This window comes from Phalacrocorax aristotelis, chromosome 2, assembly GCF_949628215.1.
Source record: "Phalacrocorax aristotelis chromosome 2, bGulAri2.1, whole genome shotgun sequence".
In the NCBI taxonomy this organism is placed as follows: Eukaryota; Metazoa; Chordata; class Aves; order Suliformes; family Phalacrocoracidae; genus Phalacrocorax; species Phalacrocorax aristotelis.
The window spans coordinates 84,320,003-84,341,796 of record NC_134277.1 but is presented as its reverse complement, the minus strand read 5'-3'; the positions used below and the strand labels follow the sequence as shown (position 1 = coordinate 84,341,796).

At 36.1% G+C, this 21,794-nt stretch overlaps 1 protein-coding gene across 1 annotated transcript in view; it reads right to left on the bottom strand.

The window, feature by feature from the left end:
* CDH18 (cadherin 18) overlaps nt 1–21,794 on the bottom strand; it is a 205,976-nt gene that overhangs the window by 18,422 nt on the left and 165,760 nt on the right. Inside the window, exons 9-10 of the mRNA XM_075084232.1 lie at nt 10,214–10,335; nt 3,683–3,800 (exon numbers count right to left, since the gene is read on the bottom strand). Coding sequence (XP_074940333.1) covers nt 3,683–3,800; nt 10,214–10,335 — 240 coding nt within the window. The remainder of the gene's footprint in view (nt 1–3,682; nt 3,801–10,213; nt 10,336–21,794) is intronic.

The window sequence follows — 21,794 nt, the reverse complement described above, 5'->3', positions numbered from 1 at the left end:
GCACACAAGTGAAAAAAGCATTTCAAAATTATCTATGATAACATCCTAAACAACAAAGTGAGAAGAAGACAGATAACAATGAACTGAGTTACATAGCATCTGAACCACAACATAAAAACACCTCCAGATTAAAAAAGTATTTGGCTGCTCAGGTTTTAACGAAATTGCGACCTTTTTTCTGGACAGAATAGACTGTAAACATCCCTGTTTTCATTTAAAAGTCTTCATAAGTACAATTCCCAAACAAACAAAACAGCATGTTCCCTGGGTTTGCTTTCTAACATTGCAGGAAATGATTACAACTTAATGCATTTTCTTTGGCAAAGAAATTCTATTGCAGCTCTTGTTCTGTCTTGCTTATATGTGTACAGATACCGCATCATTTTGTTGGCTGTCCTCTTGTTCATACTTTTAAGCCTCTACTCTTTCTGAATAGTACTTTGTCAGCCTATAAAAAACCTCAAATAGCAGCAAAGAATCTACTGTAGCTTAAGAATCCAGTCGGTAGGGAAAAAGGTATTGTATTCTTTCTTTTCCATTTTTTTTCTTTAAAATGAAACTTGTAAACACCAACAGGATCCAGAAGGTGATCCAAGCAACTCTTAGGCTGTCTCCTGACCAACATTTCCCTAAGCGTTTTAAGTTCTGCATTATGAGGGTGCATATTCAAAGACTGGAGCTTTAAAATTGTGGATTGTTACTGAGTAAAGGCATAAATCCAGGCCCAAGAGATAAAAGTTTAACTGGTCAGATGATTAATGATCTGGAATGATGTGTTAATAACTATTTCCTTAGCTGAAGCCATGGATTATTATTGACCTGAATCACACACATGCTGGGATTGTATATTGCTGCAGCTTATACAGACAGGTAGGGACAAACTATGAAATCTTACACTTGTGCAAGTCCTTTAGATTTCAAAGTGCATAGATACAAGCGTTACTATTTAAAGATGAAATTCAGTGCTGTAGAGTCTTTTGATCCTGTAGCTCTGCTGATGATAATGGAGTAGGGGAACATTCATTCAATACTGTACTGGGGCTCAAAGAGCACAATTCTGTTGTGCAGGGTTACAAAAACAAGGGGAGAAAATGTCTACTGAGATTTTTGTGAAATGAAACCTTTGTCCTGAAGAAATAAAAGGAGAGGATGACTGGATCCAAAGATGACTGCAAAAGAAATATAGCTCTACAGTCACAGATACAGCTACCACTGACTACAATTTTCAACATGACATGGAGTTTCTAGTTTTTTTCATTCTGCAAAACATAATCAAAAACTCTTAAGGCAATTGATGTAGGTTTTTTTCTTTAAAAAAAAAACCCAACATACAGAACAAACAAACAAATAAAACCCTCCAAGAATGCCAGCCTTTATAGAATTATTAAATCCAGAGGTAAAAATAGCAGCCATCATGTTAAGAGCATTCTGATTCTTTTTAACAGCTGATGCTCAAGAACATAAAAGTGCAAACTTGTCACAGACATAAGAAAAGCCTCTTCTGCCTACCACCTCAAAGCTATTTCCTAGAAGAGAAAGCAACAGAAATTCAGTTTCTGAATAGGAATAGGTGATAAATATGAAAGTTGTGAATGCTGGAGAACTAGATCTTGTGAATGCACTTTGTGTTTCACTGATATTTTACATTCAGGTTATATCACAAAGAAAAGGTCCCAATAAAGGGCAGTGTTTAAACAATCAAAGGGTCATATGCCGAGCAAAATAGTGATGCTGTTTTTGTTTATAAGATAAATTTCTTGCTATGATTTGAGTTAAACTGCCATTGTGTTAATTATGTGGGCAGTTTGGAAATGGCATTTCTGGAGTCTCTGTATGTGTAGAAGTTTTACGCAAGATTTTACAGGAAGTGCACAGTTACTGTTTGTATCTCCTTAGATGAAATAAAAACATCATGCAGAACAGGTCTTTACCTTAAAGGACACCTTTTCCAGTTCCTTCCCCTACTTCTCCCTGCCAAATCCAACCTTAGGATAGTCCATACACTGCCTTCTGCTGTTGGTGGTAAAGTCATTACTCACTGCTCTTGGGGAGATAACAAGAAAGCAGCAAATACTTACTGCTGCATACTTATATCCAAAGCATGACATTGCCATATTAGAGATTTATGAAAAGTTCTCAACCTCTTATAAATCCGTGTAGGTAAATAAGTTATGTTGACATGCAGTCCCTAAAGTATAACATAGCATGTTCCACTGGTAATAAACACATATAATACAGATCCTGATTAAAATATGTTCAATACCATAAAATATCTACTTCATCATGAACCACAATTTTAATAGAGTTATTCAAAAGCACGTCTTGATGTAAGCATCTTGTACTGAAACGAACATGGCTGTGGTCTCCCACATGAGGTCACAGTCCAATGCACAATGAATTTATTTGAATCGTAGACTCAAATACAAAAATATACAATAGTACACTTCCTTTATTTCAGGAGCAGCCCTCTGGCTTTTGCTGTAATGCTCCATCATGATCTGAGTGGGATTGATATACCAGTCTAGGAAAGGGCTGGAGTAATCACTTAAGGAATATTTTTAATATATTAATTAGTCCTTCAAATATTAATATTGTTTTAATATTGATAGATATTGGATTGATCTCTTTTGGAACGAGAATATGAGGGCCATGAATCTAGTCCAAACAAAGAGCATGACTTGATTTTTTTTTCTGCTGTGTGTAAGTATAGTTAAACATTGGAACAGATTCTTTAGGAAGATTATGTAGTGTCTTTCCCTAAAAGGTCTTACAAACAGATAAAAAAAAAATCTGTAAAGAATAGTTTAAACATCACTGTATGTGCCATATGTACCAATGATGGAGTTAATGCTTCTCAGTTATTACAGATGAGTAGTGATCTGTAAGATCTCAGAAGGTGTTCCATGACACTACAGCAAAAATATAATTGTAAAATAAAGCCAACACCCCACACACTTCCACACATGCATACAAACAAAACCACACAATACACACACACACAAAAGCTCAAGGGGAAGGCTACAGACAGGCATTTGAAGTTTACTCTCATTTTTATCAGGTTACAAAACGGAAACCATGAGGCAATGCTCAACAAAAAGTAAGGCTGATTTTGGGTTTTTTTGGAAAGGCTGGATGGTTCTTTCATTCAAGAAATGTTCAGAAACACATGGCTGGGTGACTCTGAAGGCTCTTTTCCTTCTGGGCCCATCTACTATGACTTTCTTATTGTACTTTGTTAGGAAGGACATGAAGCGATACCGGCTTTTGGCATCATATCCATTAAAGTAAGCATGAATTCAACATTTATGCCCCTTAAATTCTTGTTTTCTCCTTTAAGTAATAATCAGCAATAATCCTGACAGTACCCATTCAGTGATATATACCTATAAACAGACCAAATTGCCAACATCTTTTTCATTAATCCACTGTTTTAAAACATTCTTGCCTGAATGTATGAAGTATAAATGCTAAAATAAAGTGGAATATAAAAATAAAATGCAATATCTATTATTCATAGTTTACAATATGTTGTATACACAATGTCCTTGATATCAGCCAGTTCAGTGATGACAGATTACAGTTTTTCCCTTCTGTCAAGAAACACATGGAAATTGTTCTGTTCAGAAAGACATCCCAGACAAAACAGAGATCCATTTCTTTGAGATGTATGTGTTTGATTTACCTTCATTGTCCCTCAGAGTAAAGTTGGGATTCAAAGAAAGCCCTTCATCAATGGAAAAATGGAACCTTGCCCCATTTGCAGAGTAATCTTTGTCAGTTGCAGTGATAGTCTGAATTACCTGAAATAAAAATTAACAGTGAATTTGTTGAAATTTGAACTTCACCCAAATAGTACCTGACCTCAGCAGGATGCTCAAACTTTGCTTATTTTAATTTTCTACTTGACTGCTGCTAAATTCAACTGATGAAATGACTGGGCCATTAGCTTGATTTCTCTAGCACGAAATATTTTAGGAACCACACTTCAGAGCTAGATAAAAGCATCTAAAGCATCTATACTTTCTGACATTCTGATATGGTCAGGACCTGGTACAGATATTTTCACCATTTGCATTGCATCCTGGTGACTTTCAGAAATACAGTTTCACCTAAATATCTGGTTTTATGGAGACAATATTCAGGCTGAACCAGGATGGTCTGTGTGGAGCATCATCTGCTGCTTAAGTAATAATTAGACGCACATCAATATGGTAAGAAAAATAATTGTTTAACCAAAATGACAGGAATATAATACCAGCTCTCTGTTTAAAATTCCTCTTAAGAATCAGTTTTAAATTGCTGGAGAACAGAACAGGAAGAATGGCAGCTACTCCTGGTTTTAGTTTGGTTTGCCCCAAAGGAACACAATTAGATGTAGCAACCATGTGTGGGAGAGGTATATTTGAAAGGTAGAACCTTTGCCTTCAAAAGCCCTGGTGGTTTTTAAAATTTACATTCAACTAAAATTGAGCTAAGCTTTTGGAACGTGTGACCAAGCAATATTTCTACCTCTGCTTTGATTTTCATGCTGGGCCTGGAAGCTCAAGTGCTAAAGTAGAGTTTAATAAAAGTTGTTCTTCTGATATGGGCAGTGAAGCCTACACAGACTGCTGCACAGAGCTGATAGATATCCTTAGGGAAATGTAAAAGGGAGAGGGAAGGTGCTCTTTTCATGAGAATTTTTCTGTTCAGTGTTCAGCTGTAGTCTGTCTGGACTGAACACTGAAGCAGAAACAGCGCTGGCTCAAGTGGTTTGGTCTGTTTTAAAACTAAAAGACAACACAGTTCTTAACTCCATTCACATAAGAGAAGCGAAGCTAGTACATTTTAAAGCCAATAGAGTACAATGCTTATTCCATTGACTGTATACAATATAGTATATTATTTTGACTATATACACCTGAGACAGTTAACAATACTGAGGATAATTGTTGAGAATATTTTAAAAGTTTGTCGCAGTAGTTTTTTGCTGAACTGTAGCAGAATAAGATCAATCCAAAATGTCTATAATCATGCAGTCTACCAAAGTCATGGCAATATTGTTGAAAAGGTTTGGCAAGAGCTAATAGTTCTCTACTGAATTTTGCAAAGGTGGCATATCTGTTATTGAAGCAACTACCATTTAAAACCAGAAGTATAAAATTATCTCAGATAGATATATTTAGTTAATAATGTTAAAATGGTATGAGGCAAAGCAAGACAAGAAAAAGGTTGATGGAAGAATATTTTCAAGACAAGCAGTTTCTCTTATTACTCAAATACTAAAAATACTGTTATACACCATACATAGCTGTACAAAATTCAGATAAGACCTTAAAACAAGATAAGAATCTGTTAAATATTATTTATAAATCCTCAGTGCTGTTTATCAGTGAAATATAAGTAATTTTGCCACTCACCTTCAGCTTTTATTTGACAGCATAGTAGATAAATTTTCATCCTGTGCCCTCTCTTACATAAAACATTCAGTGACATTTTAGAGAATCTTGCTTCAAGAACATGCCATTTTTCAAAAAAGCCCCAAACTTTGATCAAGACCTCAGTGCCACAAGACTAGCATAAAATTTATTTGTTTTTAAGACTAATTTTAAAACTCAACAAATATTCTGTCTACATTCCCTGATTTCATACATGGAAGTTCAGGTATTCCCTGAACTCGCCAATATATGTAAAACATGTAGCACCAGATGGTATAGAAACCATGCTTTTCCGTGTGGAAAATAGACATTACATGTGTAATAGGACAGGTCAAAATATTTTTGACAGAACTGTTTTTAAACAGAAAGTTTACACTCTTTCAGGAAAGGCCTTTGCTTTCTAAGAAAAATATTTCTAAGACATTCATGCAGAGGTGAGGAATAAAAGTGTGTGCGCTCTTGACACCCAAATATACTGTTAACCCTTTTCTAATTAATAGGCCAACTAATTAATGGACTATTAGCAGACATTAACATGCACCTTACCAAAGCTGATTAAAATAAAAATGTAGACACAGAACCTCAGCTGCTGTAAAGCTCGCTTGACAGCACTGAAACAACGAAACTGAAGAGTTACGCTATTTTCTTAAAGGCAAGAGTTGGCAAGAAAAGAAAGATTTCAAGAACAGAGGATAACTAATCGAAGAGGATAGAGAGCAGATGTTAAATTCTGCTCGGATCGTTTCAGAAACAAATCAATAAACAAGTAAATATACATACAATAAACTCATAGCAGAGGCGTTCCTTGCCAGCTAACACTGATTTCCTTTGACTATTAGTAATAACAGCATCCAGGGTGAGGTAGCTCGTGTTGACAGCACAATATTTACACACTCTGATTCTGAAAAAGTTCTTTTTGTGTGTGTGCATGTGCATGTGCACACACTTGCGTGTTAATTTGCAGTGATGGATAGTGTCAGGGAAATGATATTTCACCACTGTCACAACTTTTTCTATTATTTGTTTAAACAGCATCCAGAAAAAAATGTAATCTTTGGAGAGCTGTAGTGAATGTGACTAGCAGATCTAGTCAGACATTTTAACAGGTTCATATTCTGCCAGGACAAACACTGAACTTCAAAACACTCAGAAAGCTGTCAACACTTCACTCCTTCACTTTCCAGAACAAAGCATTTAAACTCTTTTTTTACATCACTATTTGCTCCCACTGTCTTAATAATAATACAACAAGTTGCTTTTGAAGCAAAGGAAAATTTCATTGTAAGTTCACTTTGTGGAAGATTGCAAAATTTCATTTTCCTACAGTGACTAAATTTCACAATAATTCACAAAATCACTACGTTTCTAGAAGTCAGAGTTCTCTGGGTCTGGATACCATGTAAGCTCAAATCACAGCTGCTTTATCTACTTTAATATATTAGTATCTACAAGGCTTCACCTGGAAGCTGTTGGAGAATAAAGCTGTCACTTCAGTGTGGAAATGATCATCATCTCACAAGTATTTTCTGCTTGAGATGCCTTAGGGGGGTTCATTTAAACACTTAAGTCCTAAGTTTTATTGGCTTTTTTTTTAATTATTTTAAAGTAAATAAATTGAGCTGTGGAGGGAAAAAGAAGCAGGAGACAGAGGCTGTACAAATAAATGATACTGTGATTTCTCTCCGTAGAAGCCTCTTCTGAAAATAAACAAGAAAACACAAAAAGTCTTCCAATGACCAACTATTGGTTAGTTTATCTTGCACACAATAAATCCAAATTAGCCATGCTGTGGAAAGAAATAAGGACTCTTACTGGGCAGTGCAGGGCTGGAGCCCAACCCCAAAGTACTAGTCACGCAGAAGTGCCTGGCAGTACCTGACAGAATTTGTTCTTTAGTGATAAATCTTATGAATCATTTAAACAAGATGATTGATAACTCGGAGTAAATACTGCCTTTTCAGTGATTCAAAACCATCAGGCTGGTCATGCTTTTTAGCATATGGAACACTTGTCTTGTTCTGTAATCCTCATTTATTTGTCCCTCCTTAACATTTTTTGAACACTGTCATTTTCTTTCTTAAACAAGACAGTAAGATCTTCTGAGTAAGAGCCACGTACTTTTGTGTTTTGTTTTGGTTTTGGTTTTTGTACACTGCAACGGTATCACAATCTTTTCCGAAGCCTTGTTGTGCAATGAAAAGAAAAATTAGTGTGTGTCATGTACATAATGGAGTCCTGTTAAAAGAATACAGCAGCCTGCTGATCCAGCCTTTCGTGTTAACTACTGCTTGTAGAGTCCTTCATGGTAGCATTAATCTTGGGTGCTAAACGGTAATTCATGCTTGCAACAGTAGCTCAGAGAGAAATACAACACAGACCCATTTCAGGAGCAAATGGGGTTATAGTAAAACGTATTTTGTCCTTTAAATATCTCTCAAATCTACATTTGCAAAGCTACTATTGGAGAGTTAAAACTTTGCTAATAAGAAGCATTAGCTACTCCAACACTGCCCCCAGCAAACAGAGCATTTCTGAGCTAGCTCCACTGTATGCTTTACCTTATTATTAATTATAACAATTATTGTTAAATTATATAATTTTAAAAAAATATCAGAATATGTTGAAAGCAATTGCAGTTAATGCTTAAGAGATTTTATCTTCTCTGGTTTTTTTAATTAGTCTTTTACAAGTTCTAATTCTCTATTTTGCTTTATTTGAGGTTTTCAGGACATTATTTTTACTTTAATAAGCATGTTAGTAAGAGATATTCAGCTGAGAGACAGACCTACTTAGATTTTCAAAAGCTTTGAGTGAGGTGTCTCCATAAAAGCACTGAAGAAAATTATGCAATCATGAGATAAGAGGGAAGATTCTTGCACAAATAATTGCTCAAAAGACAGTAAATAGGGCCTCTTTTGTAAACTGGCTATTCCACAAGGAAAGGAAGTCAGAGAGGTTTCCTGTTCCACGCAGATTTATGCCAGGTCACTTGTTGGTCAGTGTAATATAAACACCTTATAAAGAGTATGAATAATCAGCCTATTAAATCTACTTATGATACTGTTCAAGAAAGAAAAGAGGAAGGGCTGACACTAAAGACCACCTGATAGTCCGGAGGCCAGGCAATACAAAGACAGGTGAAATTCATTATACACAGACATAAAGTCTTAATTTCACATACATTATGATGATCTCTGAGCTGATCATGACTTCTAACGATATTGGTGTTATGGCAGGCAGTTTTTTGCATTCAATGCTTACTAGTGGTTAAAAAGCAAAGCCACTGTTAGAAATTGCTAGGAAAGGAATAAAGAACAAAGCAGAGATTACCATATACTATGAAGCATAAACTACGATAAGAATTATAAACCACTGCATACCTGCATCTTGAATCTTGATTCCTCATCTCAAGGTGAATAGAGAGGAATTGGAGAAAGTTTAGAGGAGGACAAGATGAATGATCAAAAGTCTAGAAGGGCTTTATCACGTTTTGTACAAGTTAAGTAGGACTCTTCAGTCTGGACAAGAGGCAGCTGAGGGGCAATGTGCTAGAGATTTATGAATGGCACAGAGATAATAAATAGGGATCAACTGCTTGCTCGCGCTCTCTCTCTCTCTCCCCCAACACAAGAACTGGTAAATATTGAGTGGAGACAGCATAGGAAGATAAAAAAAAAAAGGGGAGGGGTCGGGGGGAAAGGTGGTAGGTCTTCCTGAAACATGCAATTGAACTGTAAAATTCCTTGCCGCATGAGGTAGCAGATATCAAAAGTTTGTTTGCTGTGGAAAAAGCTAGACAGATTCATACGAGATGGTTGTTAAGGGATTACTAAAAATACAGAAACACCAATTGGATCAGGAAATAATCTGCAAATGTTCTGAAACCAGGTAAGTACTTGGCGTAAGTATCATGCACTTTATATTGCTCTTTAGGTGTAAGCTTTTGGCCACTGTTAAGATAACTCTGGCCAGCCTATAATCTGATGAAGTACAGCATTTTTATAGTATCAGTGTTAAAAACAGAAATATGCCACTATGCATTTACGTACGCTGCTTTTAAAGATTTGATGAGAAAACTGTTATTACTAGTAATACATTCCTCAGGAAAGACATGAGCTCACAGTTGCAACTTACAACCTGAGTAATAATGCAAAAACAGCATAGAGTGCTGGGTAAAAGCTCAATTGGTGCAAAAAGGCAAAGGCACTTGGTAAAATTGTCAAACCATGGACTGCAATGAAGTGCATCAATCACAGGAGCAGCGGCTGGAATGTGATTCTGCTATTCAGTTTCAGTTCTGACCCTCCCCATGCTCATAGTCGTGAAAAGCCCGTTCAACATCTTTTCCATAATGACCCTGCACAGACAAGGGCAATCAACATGCAAAAAGTGAGGATGGCAGCCATGTTAACCAGCCATTTCACTGAGCTGTATTTGAAACCTTGCTACCATGTGGCACTTAGATGAGAGATGTTAAATCTGCTTCATCCATTGTGTTCAGGATAGTGACTTGTCAAATTCCATCACTTATCTGACATGATTAAAGTTTTGCCTATCTTTACTGAAGATAGTTTGGATATTTGTTTGCAGTAACAAGAAAGATATAGTCAATAAATTCCCGAATCATCTCCCTCCAGTCTAATATGGTTAAAAAGTTGAATCAAATGTGAAATACAAAAATTAAATCAGGAAGAATTGTGACTCGTGTTCCCCAAATCAAACTTCTTACCTATATGGTATTAACAAATAAAGTAATTCGTCTTTCTCACAGGGAGAAAGATAACTGTGAGAGTTACCTGACCAGGCTTTGCATTCTCACAGACAACTACATCATACTCTCTGGCGAGCTCTGGAGGGTTGTCATTGACGTCCAGGATTCTAACACCAACTGGGACATGGCTCACTAGACCAGGATTGTCTGCAAAATACACAAGGGGGTATTAAGCCTGTTGAAATATTCAATATTCCATTACATCCTCAATTTAAACATGGTTTCTTAACACAATAACTGGATGAGAGCTAGATACTGTTGCAGAAATTTAGGTAGCAAGATACTAAAAGATGTTGCTTGCTCTGCTTCATTAACTGTTTTGAAAAATAATTAAAAAAAAAAAGACTGGAAAGTATAGTATGAGCCTTAAGTCACTGTTATATCTATAAAAATGCAAATTACTTTGGAACTGAAGTAGGAGAAACCTGCTGGAGTTATTGCATACTGTCACACTGTATGCTAAGAAATAATCAATTGCTTTACAATGAATGTGAAAGTGTCAACACAGTATTGAACAAAATCTAATATGAAAAATATTAAAAACATGTCTTATTCTCAGTCCCTTAAAGAGTTTAAGAAATAAAATACCAAAACAATAAGAAAATATGAATGCATAGGTACATATAAACCTTTTCCAAGCTTGAGTTCATCTTCTTCACAAGTTATTATGCTATTACACAAAGCAGTTAATGAATCTTGCTTTAGCAGTGACGTACCAGTAAGAAAACAATGTTTAAATAACCATGACTTAGGATATGATCTATAGTTGTGTGACAGCTCACTCTCAAAAAGCACACAATAAATAGAATCCTTTCAGTGAGAACACACTTTCCACGATAAAACAGAAAAAAACCTAAACAACGCATTCTTTTTAATCCATAGTTCCCTTGTTCTTACTACTAAGTATTAAGAAAATTTTATTTTGTTGAATTATACATTAACACTTTTTACAATTAGCTAAAATACACCTTCTGATGTCTGTAAAAGTATTGGTCAGTTAGATGACAAACCTCATTTTACTTTACAACTGTTAAATGAAACTATCTGTAGAAGATAGCAAAGTCAATCTTTCAGACGCAACAAGATGGAAGAATGCGGTCTTACAGATCAACATTTTAAAAGTGCTTGTCCCTGTGTGTGCTCATGAGAAGAAAAAGAATAGAGAAACATTAGCAGCCTAAACTTCATCTTCCTTGGTTATTTTGATCTTAATCCACACTGTGTTTCTGTCAAAAAGGGTCACTTATAAAATACCTTAGATTTGTCACACCTTTAATGGCCCCATCTTAGAATTTTGAAAAACACTGATTAGACACATATTTGGATTCAAAGCCACTAGTAATGTAGCCTCCCAGTAAAGAATATTTGAGAATGTTGAAGTTTCTTTTGACAAAGTGAGAGATATATCCTGCTCTGTTTTCACCTGGGATACTAGTCAAAGAGCGTGGGGTTTAGAAGTTCTCTTCATAATTTTCACATTCTCTTTTTAACTAGTATGTCTATGTTCACCTGATGATTGTAATTCACTTTTGGAACTTAGTCAATTATCCCCATAAAATGTGAATAGAAAGGAGATCAAAAAAGTCAACGGAAAAAGACTTGACTTAGATAATATAGGAACATCTATTCCCAATTATCATTAGCTTTAGAAGTTATAAGAACACACTCAGAAGACAGTTATAGACTTGCAAATTTCATTTTATTGCTGAAATTTTCCTTGACTGTTGGTATTTTCTGTTTTACCCTGAAACTATGAATATCTTTATAACAGGTGAACTAAATGACTAAATTAGGCTATCTCAATTGTGTTCATGTAAGACTGAGGCTTTCCATTGCTATCTAGAAAACACTTTTAGTGGAAAACTTTGAGGAATGTTAAAATGCTGGGAATATATGACATGAAGGTGAGGAAGACTGACACCTGCCAGTTCACTAAGCTGTTGGGAGAAAGGAACCTATTCCTCTACCTTTACTCTTACGAGTGAAGGAAGCAGTCTTCTCTCTAGGAGACCCTTTACAGTATGAGTATTAACACAAAAAGATGTTTGATCCTCCCCTGGAGGTAGGTCATGAGATTGTGCAGAACAGCAAAAGCAGTAGATTTTGAATACCTATTGCTCACTGAAATATAGCTTGCAAACTCATGTAGATAATTTCCTCTGACAATGTCATGAGACAATCCAATTACAACAATCCTGTAATTACAATTACAGAACATGATATATAGCAATAGATGATCTAGAGATGATCTACAACTCAAAGGAGCTTTGTTCTTGAGGCTTTGTTCAGGAGGCTCTCACACACAGTTTGTGAGGTATGTGAACTAGGAAGTGGTATAAATTAAAGGAAGGACACAAAGCAGCAGAGAGAGAGCACACAAAAGCATAGGAAGGAGTTGGAAGGCAGAGATCACAGTAAAGGGTTAAGGATGAATAAATCAATTTGGGAGTGGATTCATTAACTATAGTGAAGGAATTGAAAATTTCAATACTAGAGAAATCCTGAAGAAGCTTTTGCCAGCAGCAAAAAAAGTTGTGATTATCAGATAATCATAGGATCACTGAAAAACCTTATTTGGAAGGGACTTCTGGAGGTCACCGGTCCATTGTCTAGCTCAAAGCAGGGCCATCTTCAAAGCTATAAGGGGGCATAATACCTCCAAGAGGAAAGGAGCAAAAAAGCAGGAAGAACACAGGGCAGAGACAGAGAACTGTTCTGTAGGTCCAGCATGTTTGGAGTAGTTACTGGGGAAGGAAAATTAAACTTTTTAGTTCAGTGTATGCAAAAAAAAAAAAAGTAAATATTTCTGTTTCAGTACAGTGTATCAGACCTCTTTGCCCCATCTTGAATGTGTCTTCTTGTACGCCTTTCCTACTATGCAGTGTGGTCTGTTAAATCTGCATTATTTTCACAAAGATTTCATGGAGATTCAGGGTTTACATTTATCTGTTCTGCATCTTTGCAGTACAAAGCATTCATAAATACCTTACCAGTTCAAGAGTTCTTAATGCACAAGGTATTATTAGTAGCTTTCTGGAAGCAGTTACCTCATGGGATCGTTGATAATTGCAGACAAATTTCCATATGGAAAGCCTACTCACTACAAAATGCTTATAGGGAAAGTATTAACACTACCAAAACAGTCTTGAAGTTTGTCAGATTGTATATACTACATAGATGTGCATGCAAGATGATAGCAGTTTATAACGGGGGGAGGGAATGAGAATGAATTAAGAGGGACCTTACAAGGTTTTTTCTTTTTAGGTTTGGTTTTGTTGTTTATTATAAAATAAATACAAACTCCAATCTTTTTCAGGTGTACAGCTTACCTGCAATCTCCAAAACACCCTGATAACTGGTTCTTTTATTAGTACATTTTTATTAATTAGACACATTTCTTGCAGCAGTTTGTCAGATCTCCAATTTTAAGATAATCAGTGCTGACATATATTTCAGGCCTGCGCATTGTAAAATAGCCAGATCTATTCTGTGTCCTATTTGCATTATGCCTCAAGAGTAGATTTTTCAAAGTGAATGCTCACTGTTTTAAGGGGTAACTGAAGCAGAAACATTGCTCTGATTCACCTATGTTAGGGACTTGCTTTCTTATGCTTGAGACTTTTCCCAGAATAAATAGTTCTTCTGCCAGAATAATTAATATCTATAAAGTGAATGAACTTTATTGAATATCAACCTCTGCACCAGCAAGTCCTGTAAACTTACTGAGTCCCTATTCCCTATCAACAGTCAGTCTGAAGTCTTGAATCTTCTCTTCCATTAATTTCTGTGAGCAAACTTTAAAACCCCTATTTAAGAAGAAAGCTTTTTAATACAGCTACTGCTGTATTAAATACAGTACTGCTGTCTGAGACTTCCTTTTCATATTAACAAAATTCCCATAGGCTTTATGAAAATAAAGAATAACAGTCCTGACATTTCAGGTTTTTCTTTTTGTTTGTTTGTTTGGTTTTTTTTAAAGTTAGACTGGTATAGTTAAACAGGTATTACTACAAAAGCTGAGTGAGTAATTTAACCCAGAGACAGCCTGTACTACTTTAAAAGTGTGAAGGATTTTACAAAAAAAAAAGAAAAAGGAATAATTTACATGTTTTCATGACCTAGAACAAAAATTTTCACCTAGCTTAGGATCAGAAAGAATGTCTATGCTTTTGCATGATCAATATTGAATATTGATCTTAATTGGTACAATAACAACATTTTGTTCTCATTTTGACATCTTTTCAAGACCTTATGAGGCAAGCCAATACTTAGGAAGTTCAACCAACTATCTCTTCTGGTACTTTTTTAAAAAGAGGTAGAAGGTACTCATCACACTTCTCTAATAATTAGTTTTGACACATTAGAAGACTAAACATAGACATAGAAAGGATAAAATATACTACAGAAACTGAACTAAAATGATGAAGGAGTGTCTAATATGTAAGTGAGAGCAGTAATATTCAGAAAACGCTGCATTAAATTCAGAATGGTGTATATGTGATAAACTAAAGTTTCTGGCAAGGAGGAAATTATGCAGAATCTAGTAACTGTAATGTTCTAGTCTGCTTTTTTAAGGTAGTGGGTACTTTCAAATATTGTTACGTGAAGTTGGCTAGAAAATATTTTGTTTCTTTCTTTGAGCAAAATTTTACTTTTCACTGATGAACGCAAACCTGAAGGCACTGATCACTTCTCTTGGATCATGCTAGTAGTGGTAGCAACTGCAGCAGTAGTAGGAATAACAACACTGCAGCAGACTTAAAACATTTAGCGCTCTCAAGCGCGCAGCTCCCTCTGCCTTAATGCAAACAAAATTCTGCTGCTCATAGACAATGCTGATGCCCACATCCTGAGTGGATCAGGACACCACAAAATATACCGGGTCTGTGGCCAGAAACATCAATTTTGAGATTCTGGTACTGATCCAAAAAGCCCTAAACTTTGTCATCTTATCCCAAAGATTGTCTCTTCTTTGGGGACCTACCATGTAGCCAGGAAAAGCCATACCCTACACCACCTTTAGATTACAACATTAAGAATATCTTCATCATACCTTTCCCCAAAGAAACAGAGGAGAAGAAAATCCATCATGCCCAGAAGCCAATGACTAAACCAAGATAAACAGGGAAATAGGCATCAGACTTGGAATTAGAAGCATCACCAGCTGCCTTTGGACAACTGTGGGGTTTTTTAATAGTTTTGTGTAGACTCTCCTTGTTGCATTGATAAATACATTTAAAAGAATGGCAGATTCTGCTACAAATCATATTATTGTGATTTTATGGTCCATTAGTAGGCAACTAACTTGCCAAGGCTGAAAACAGACTGTGTATCATTGGAAAGTTTGGACAGGGTGCTAGTATTCTGTCTAGCGCTGCACCATTAAATATCAGCTACCCAGTTTGTCACTAATCCATGAGCAAAATCTTAAATCTCAGACCTTGTAGTTTTTAAAATCTAGGTTAATCTGGTCACCATTTAGGAAAATACATTTCTGGTAGACTCTGTTTCTTGAAAAAATAAAGCAATTGTTACCAATACCAGAACTCTTTCTGAAAATGAGCTAGCAGGCAAAGTGCAAGTGAAGGCAAAGATGAAGAATGAATGTGATTTTTTTCTTGGTGGGGGCAGGGCTTAGGGTAACACCTTTATGTCTGGTTCTGTAATGTATCTATAGAGATAATATATATAGCAAAACAATACTTAAGACAAAATTTCCCTGTAGTGGTGTTAAAAAAATCAGAGAATTTCATTATTTAAGTGTACTCTGTATTGTTAAAAAAAACATTGGTTGTGAAGAAAAAATTATAGACTGAAAACCACTATGAGGAAATGTTATACTTAGTTTAAGAAAAAATTCACTTCAAGGAGAAAATAAGACACAACGCTAGCAACAAACTCATTGGTATTAGTCATCCTGCTGTCCACCAGTTACAGAGGGTTAGGAGATTATAACATTGTTACAGCACCTTGTTGTGATTTAGATTACTTTCTTTCAGATCTTGAAAAGGGTCTCTTTTACTAAAACTTAATAAAGTGACAGAAGGCATTAAAGTTATTCATGATTATGGGAAAAAGTTTAAAATAAGAAAATAAAATGTCATCAATTCTTGTTCTTTTCTAATTCTTTCAATATTATATGCCAGGAAGATATTACTCCATAGACTTGATTTCCTTCAGGCAATGTATAAGTTGTCTTCATGTGTTTCAAAATAAACAGAAATGAATTGTGTATTTATGTCTTTTGATTTTACTTTTTGTAGAATAAATCAGTGTGCCTCTTAACAGCATTAACAGGTTTATTCTGTTTACATCTCCACCCTTTCTCCATATGACAGTCTCATGTAGTGCTATCAGCAGAAGTAACGTGTATTTTAATCTCCTACCAAAATCTTTTCTGACACAATGAAACCATAAAACATGAAAAAGAACTCACAAATTCTTCTCATAACTTGCCATTCACTGATGGCAATATGAGGTGGCAATATCCCCGTGCACCTAAAGAAAGGATATAATTGCACCTCACTCTAATTATATACTTTATCTGTTCAATGTAATTATAGGGCTTTCAATATTTATTCAAAATCTCAAGGAGTTTTACATGTCACTTCTGAAAATTATTTCTCTCTGTGCATCCTGTTTTCCTCTGAATTGTATAACTATATCTTTCTGTTATTTTTCTGTTTCTACCAAAACTTATTGACAAAAAAACTGCTTATGTTATAATTAGAACATGCACTTTAACGTTTTTACCCTAATTCTTTCAAGTTAAGTGTTCCAAACTTGTATTCTTGTGAGCTGTCCTTCCTTTTTACCTATTTTAATTCTGAACATGGTTTATTGGGCCTCTATGAAAACATCTCTGAAAGTTATTTCTTTGTGCAATTTTTGTAATGACTGTATTTTCCTGGGATCCTTTTAATACCACATCACAGGGTATTGCGTATTTTTTCAGTGAGGTATTGCTCTAACTCAACTTCAGGATCTTATTCCTTGAAGTTAATATGAGGAATATGCATGGAGAAGCAAATAAAGAAGACATACAAGCAAAGACAACTATCTTTGGGATTTTTTCCCAATATCTGATTGTGCCTGATAGCTTTGGAGATTTTTGTTTTGTCTGTGAAGTAATTGCATAATGATGTCTCTTAAGTATTTGGATTTCTAATACACTGTGGTTCAAAGCTCAGCATGTGCAATATGCTTTCATGTGGTCATTTTTTCATTGTCTCTCACTAGTATTTCCTTAAGTCTCGGGAATCTGACAGAACCTGGCAGGTACACTGTTATTTCAGTTCTCCTGTTCTCCTCAGCCTCTCCACAGCTTTACAGATTAGGAACTGTTTATGGACCCTTCAAAGAAGTTTGTGCATTCATTGCATTCAAGTTGGTCCTTTAGGTAAGTAGCAGGAAATTATCTGCTTTTCCATTCTCAGCCATCACAGAGCATTTTGGAGACACTCAGGAACACCACAACTTCATCCCAGAAATCTATTTTACACACTGGTATACCTACCAGCTGCACAAGAGAAATATCTGAAAAATTCCCAGTAGAAAGTATCTTCTAATTCTCTGAAATATAAACTTTTGGATCTGCCCTGAAATATAAGCACTTACCTTGCTTTCAAAAAATAATGTTTCTTATCACAACCACAGATATTCTTATTATCCATCTGAATGTCCAGTACTTTATGAATCCCAGTAATCCCTTGATGTTAACATCATCTGAAAGCCACGTCTAGAAGCCGGTTTGCTCTGTGTGTATTGAGCAGATATTGAACACAATCAGCTCAGTTCTTAGAGTTAATATCTAAAAGGAGTTTCCTGACACAGTCTTCCTAAGTAGAAATTTCTAGTAGAAATTTCTAGTGAAAGCTATAATCCTCACTTTGATTCTCAAATCAAGACATTCTCCTATTCCGTCACTCATCAGGGTGTATTTGTCCTTGCAGCCTTTATTCCTTCTTATTGAGCACAAAGACTTCAAGGATACTATTATTTGTCCTATTTGCAGCACCGCTTTGAAAACTTCGAAGTACATGTTTATTTTGCTAATTGAAATTGGCTTTAGAACTGGCAGAAGTCCATCCGTTTATATTTTAGTGTCACCCTTCTCTCGCAAGGGGCTGTGATTTAGGGTTTTGCTGTTATTGTTGCTTTTGCTTTTGTTATCATCACTACTATATGCTAGAGAGAAACCTTAACTGAATCACCCACAATTAATTTTACAGCCACATTTTCTCTGAGAATGCATCACTATTTGTGAGAAATTTGTGAGTTCTTTTTCTTCTGCACAGTCAACACACAGTTGTCAGTATCACAAAATCACAGAGTGGTTGAGGTTGGAAGGTACCTCCATAGATCAACAAGTCCAACCCCCCTGCTCAAAACTGGGTCAGCTAGTGTACATCGCTTTGGGCCACCTTCAGTTGGGTTTTGAATATTTCCAAGAACAGAGACTCCACAACCTCTTTAGCTGACCTGTCTCAATTTTTGACCAATCCCACTGTAAAAACATTTCTTTTCTTAGGTTTAAATTGAATTTTCTGTGTTTCAATTTGTGCACATTGCTTCCTGTCATTTCACTGGATACTACTCAGATGAGTCTTTCCTCAAACTATGCTCATCTTTACTCATCTTCTTTACTCCCCCTATCAGGTATTAAAACACAGTGATAAGCTCCTTCTGAGCCTTTTTATCTCGAGGCTGAACACTCCCAGCGCTTTCGGCCTCACCTTGTATGACAGATACTCCAGTTCTTAATGATTCATGCCCCTTCATTGGACTTAGTCCAGTTGCTCCACGTCTCTCTTGTATAGGGGAGCCCATATCTGGACCCAACATTGCACATGTGGCTTCACCAGTTCTGTGCAGAGGATCACCTCCCTCAACCTGCTGGCAACACTCTTCCTCAAGCAGTGCAGGATGCAGTTGGCCGCCTTTGCCACAAGGGTACATGGCTGGCTCACGTTCAGCTTGCATCCACCAGGACCTCCAAGTCCTTTTCTGAAAAGCTGCTCTCCAGCCAGTTGGCCCTGCATGTGTACTAGTGCATGGGATTATTCTTCTCCAGGTGCTGGACTCTGCATTTCCTATTACTAAACTTCACAAGGTTCACTCATTTCTCCAGCCTGTCGAGATCCCTCTGGATGACTGTATGCCCCTCTGGCGTATCAGCCCTTACTCCAGTTTTGTGTCATTTGCAAACTGGCTGAGAGTGTACTCTGTCCCATCAACCAGAACATTAATGAAAAACTAAACAGTATAGCAGGCAGTATCAGCCCCCACGGGTACTCCACTAGTGCCTGGCCTCCAGCTGCACTTTGGGCTGCCATCACAACCCTTTAAACCTGACATTGAAGACAATTTTCAAACCATTTCACCATTCATTTAGCTAGCCCATTCTTCAATGTGTCTTGTTCTTTCATGAGTTTCTCTCAATCTTCCTTAATTCTTAGCAGCTAGGGAGGTTATTTGGGAATCTGAATCACTTCCTATTTTTGTGTGCTATCATTACAAAGAATTCTAATTGACAGATTCTACACCAATCCTTAAAATAGCTCAGCCTTAACTTTTTCTATTCCCAAAGAAACAGCCATGCACTATGAGTGTACTTCTTTCCTCTAAACCAGTCTGTCATCTGTTATAGAAATTTGTGCACTTGCTCTGTATTTTCCTATTTCTAGTACTCTTATCAAAGTCTTGGTCAAAAGCCTTTAATAGAGCTAAGCAAATTGTATCTCCTTCCTCTTTCAAATACTTTTTAACAAACTTTTTCAAAGAATTCAAACAAACTAATGAAATGTGAATAATTCTATGTGAAAACCTATTTTAAAATCCTATTACAATCAATTTGTAGTCCTTCCCCCTGCCCCAAACACAGTCTGTAGATCTTTCAATATAAAATATAGTATTATTTTTATCATCTTTCTTATTCCCTAATACCACAAAGAGTTTTCAGGAAGTACTAATGCTGAAGCAATCAAAGCAACAGCTTCAGTGGTGTGCCCTGGCCACCAAAATCCCACTCTTTCTCACTGTATGATGCTGTTAAAGAACAGTGCATGTTAAAGAAAAAAAAAAAAAGGATTGCCTCATCCATTTTCAGGTCAATGAACTCTGGTGTGCTTTAGGAAACATCTGTGTAAACAGAAAAAAAAAACACTGATCATTACATCGTTACTCCCACAGAGGAAAGTGGTAGAACTTCCACTCATTTCAGAGGGGATATTTGATCAATGCAGAGTGCCTATCACGTACTGAGACTAAAAGTGAAAGTAAATGTCTTATGAAAGGTTCAGAAACAGTAAGGCTGAAGCATGAAGATATCATACATTTGATGGTAGAAGTATTGTGTTGATTCAAAATTTATTTTGCATAAAATAAGCACAGCTACAAATAGCTGCCCAACGGATGATCAGCAGAAACTGGTTTCTGCCAGTAAAGTGTAATGTAAAGTCAAGAGAGGAAAACACTTCAAGAAACTAGTTATAACCGTAACATTATTTCAGCAAAGCACCTCTTTCTATTGAAGCAGTACAATCTTTCTGGGCCTTGCAGATTCTGCTATGTTCCTGGCTAAGCAAATGGTGTCAGAAGCTACAAATGCTTTGTACCATATCAGATGAACTTGAAGACCGCCACTCTCACAGCTAACTAACATTTTGTTCATTGCCTTCCACCTGTTCTTCAGCTTTAGTCTTAGTTCTGCGATTCCTTGTGCATGGACTTGGAAGTGAATGTCATAAAAGGCTGTAGATATAGGATAGATAGCACTTAACGTAAGAGTTTTGGCCTTGATGCTGTATACACAGCATATGCTCCTTCTTCCATCGTAGAACCAATTACTGATTTCACAATGGATTTGGAAAAGTCCAGCAGTGTTGAAATTTTCAAATTACTGTAGGTAAGAAAATAGCCAAAGAAGTGGACAAAAGGAAAGGCTGCCCGTCATTTAGGCTGTCTGTCAGTCTGTCTGCCATCCGTCTCTTTTTTGCTGCTCTCTTCCTTTTTACATAACCAAATTGTTTTTCAAATTGACATTATAGATTTACTTATCTTTCCAAGCCCAACTTTAACAGTAAGAAAGGCAATGCAAGGGAGAAAACAAAAGATCTCTGCTTTCCTGTAACAAGTTGCACCTGGAATGGAGAATTCTAAGCAGGCTGTCTTTAAAAAAAAGGCATTTCAGCCTCATTATTCATTCTATTCTGTTTTAGTTGTAAACATAATCCTTTTCCATCCTCCATAACATTCTCTCATCATGGTACGTGTACTACCACTCATTTGACTATGTGAAATAAATAATGTGTAGAAAGCTACATTTAAGTTTAATGCTATTGAGATTTATTTCTGCAAAATAATTATATTTGGATGGCTTCCCAAATAGACTAGTGACTACTCCTTTTTTTCAGTATGTCTCAATGTGGCTTTTAAATCTTAATTGAAATTAACACTTACTATCTTACTATGCACCTGCTTATGATTATGCTTATGTTTTATTTCATGCTGCACTGAAATAACACATTATATATGAAGACAGTCAAGCATACTGAAGTGTCAGTGGTTACCTTTTTTAAAGGGCTAACCACAAAACTCTATATTTT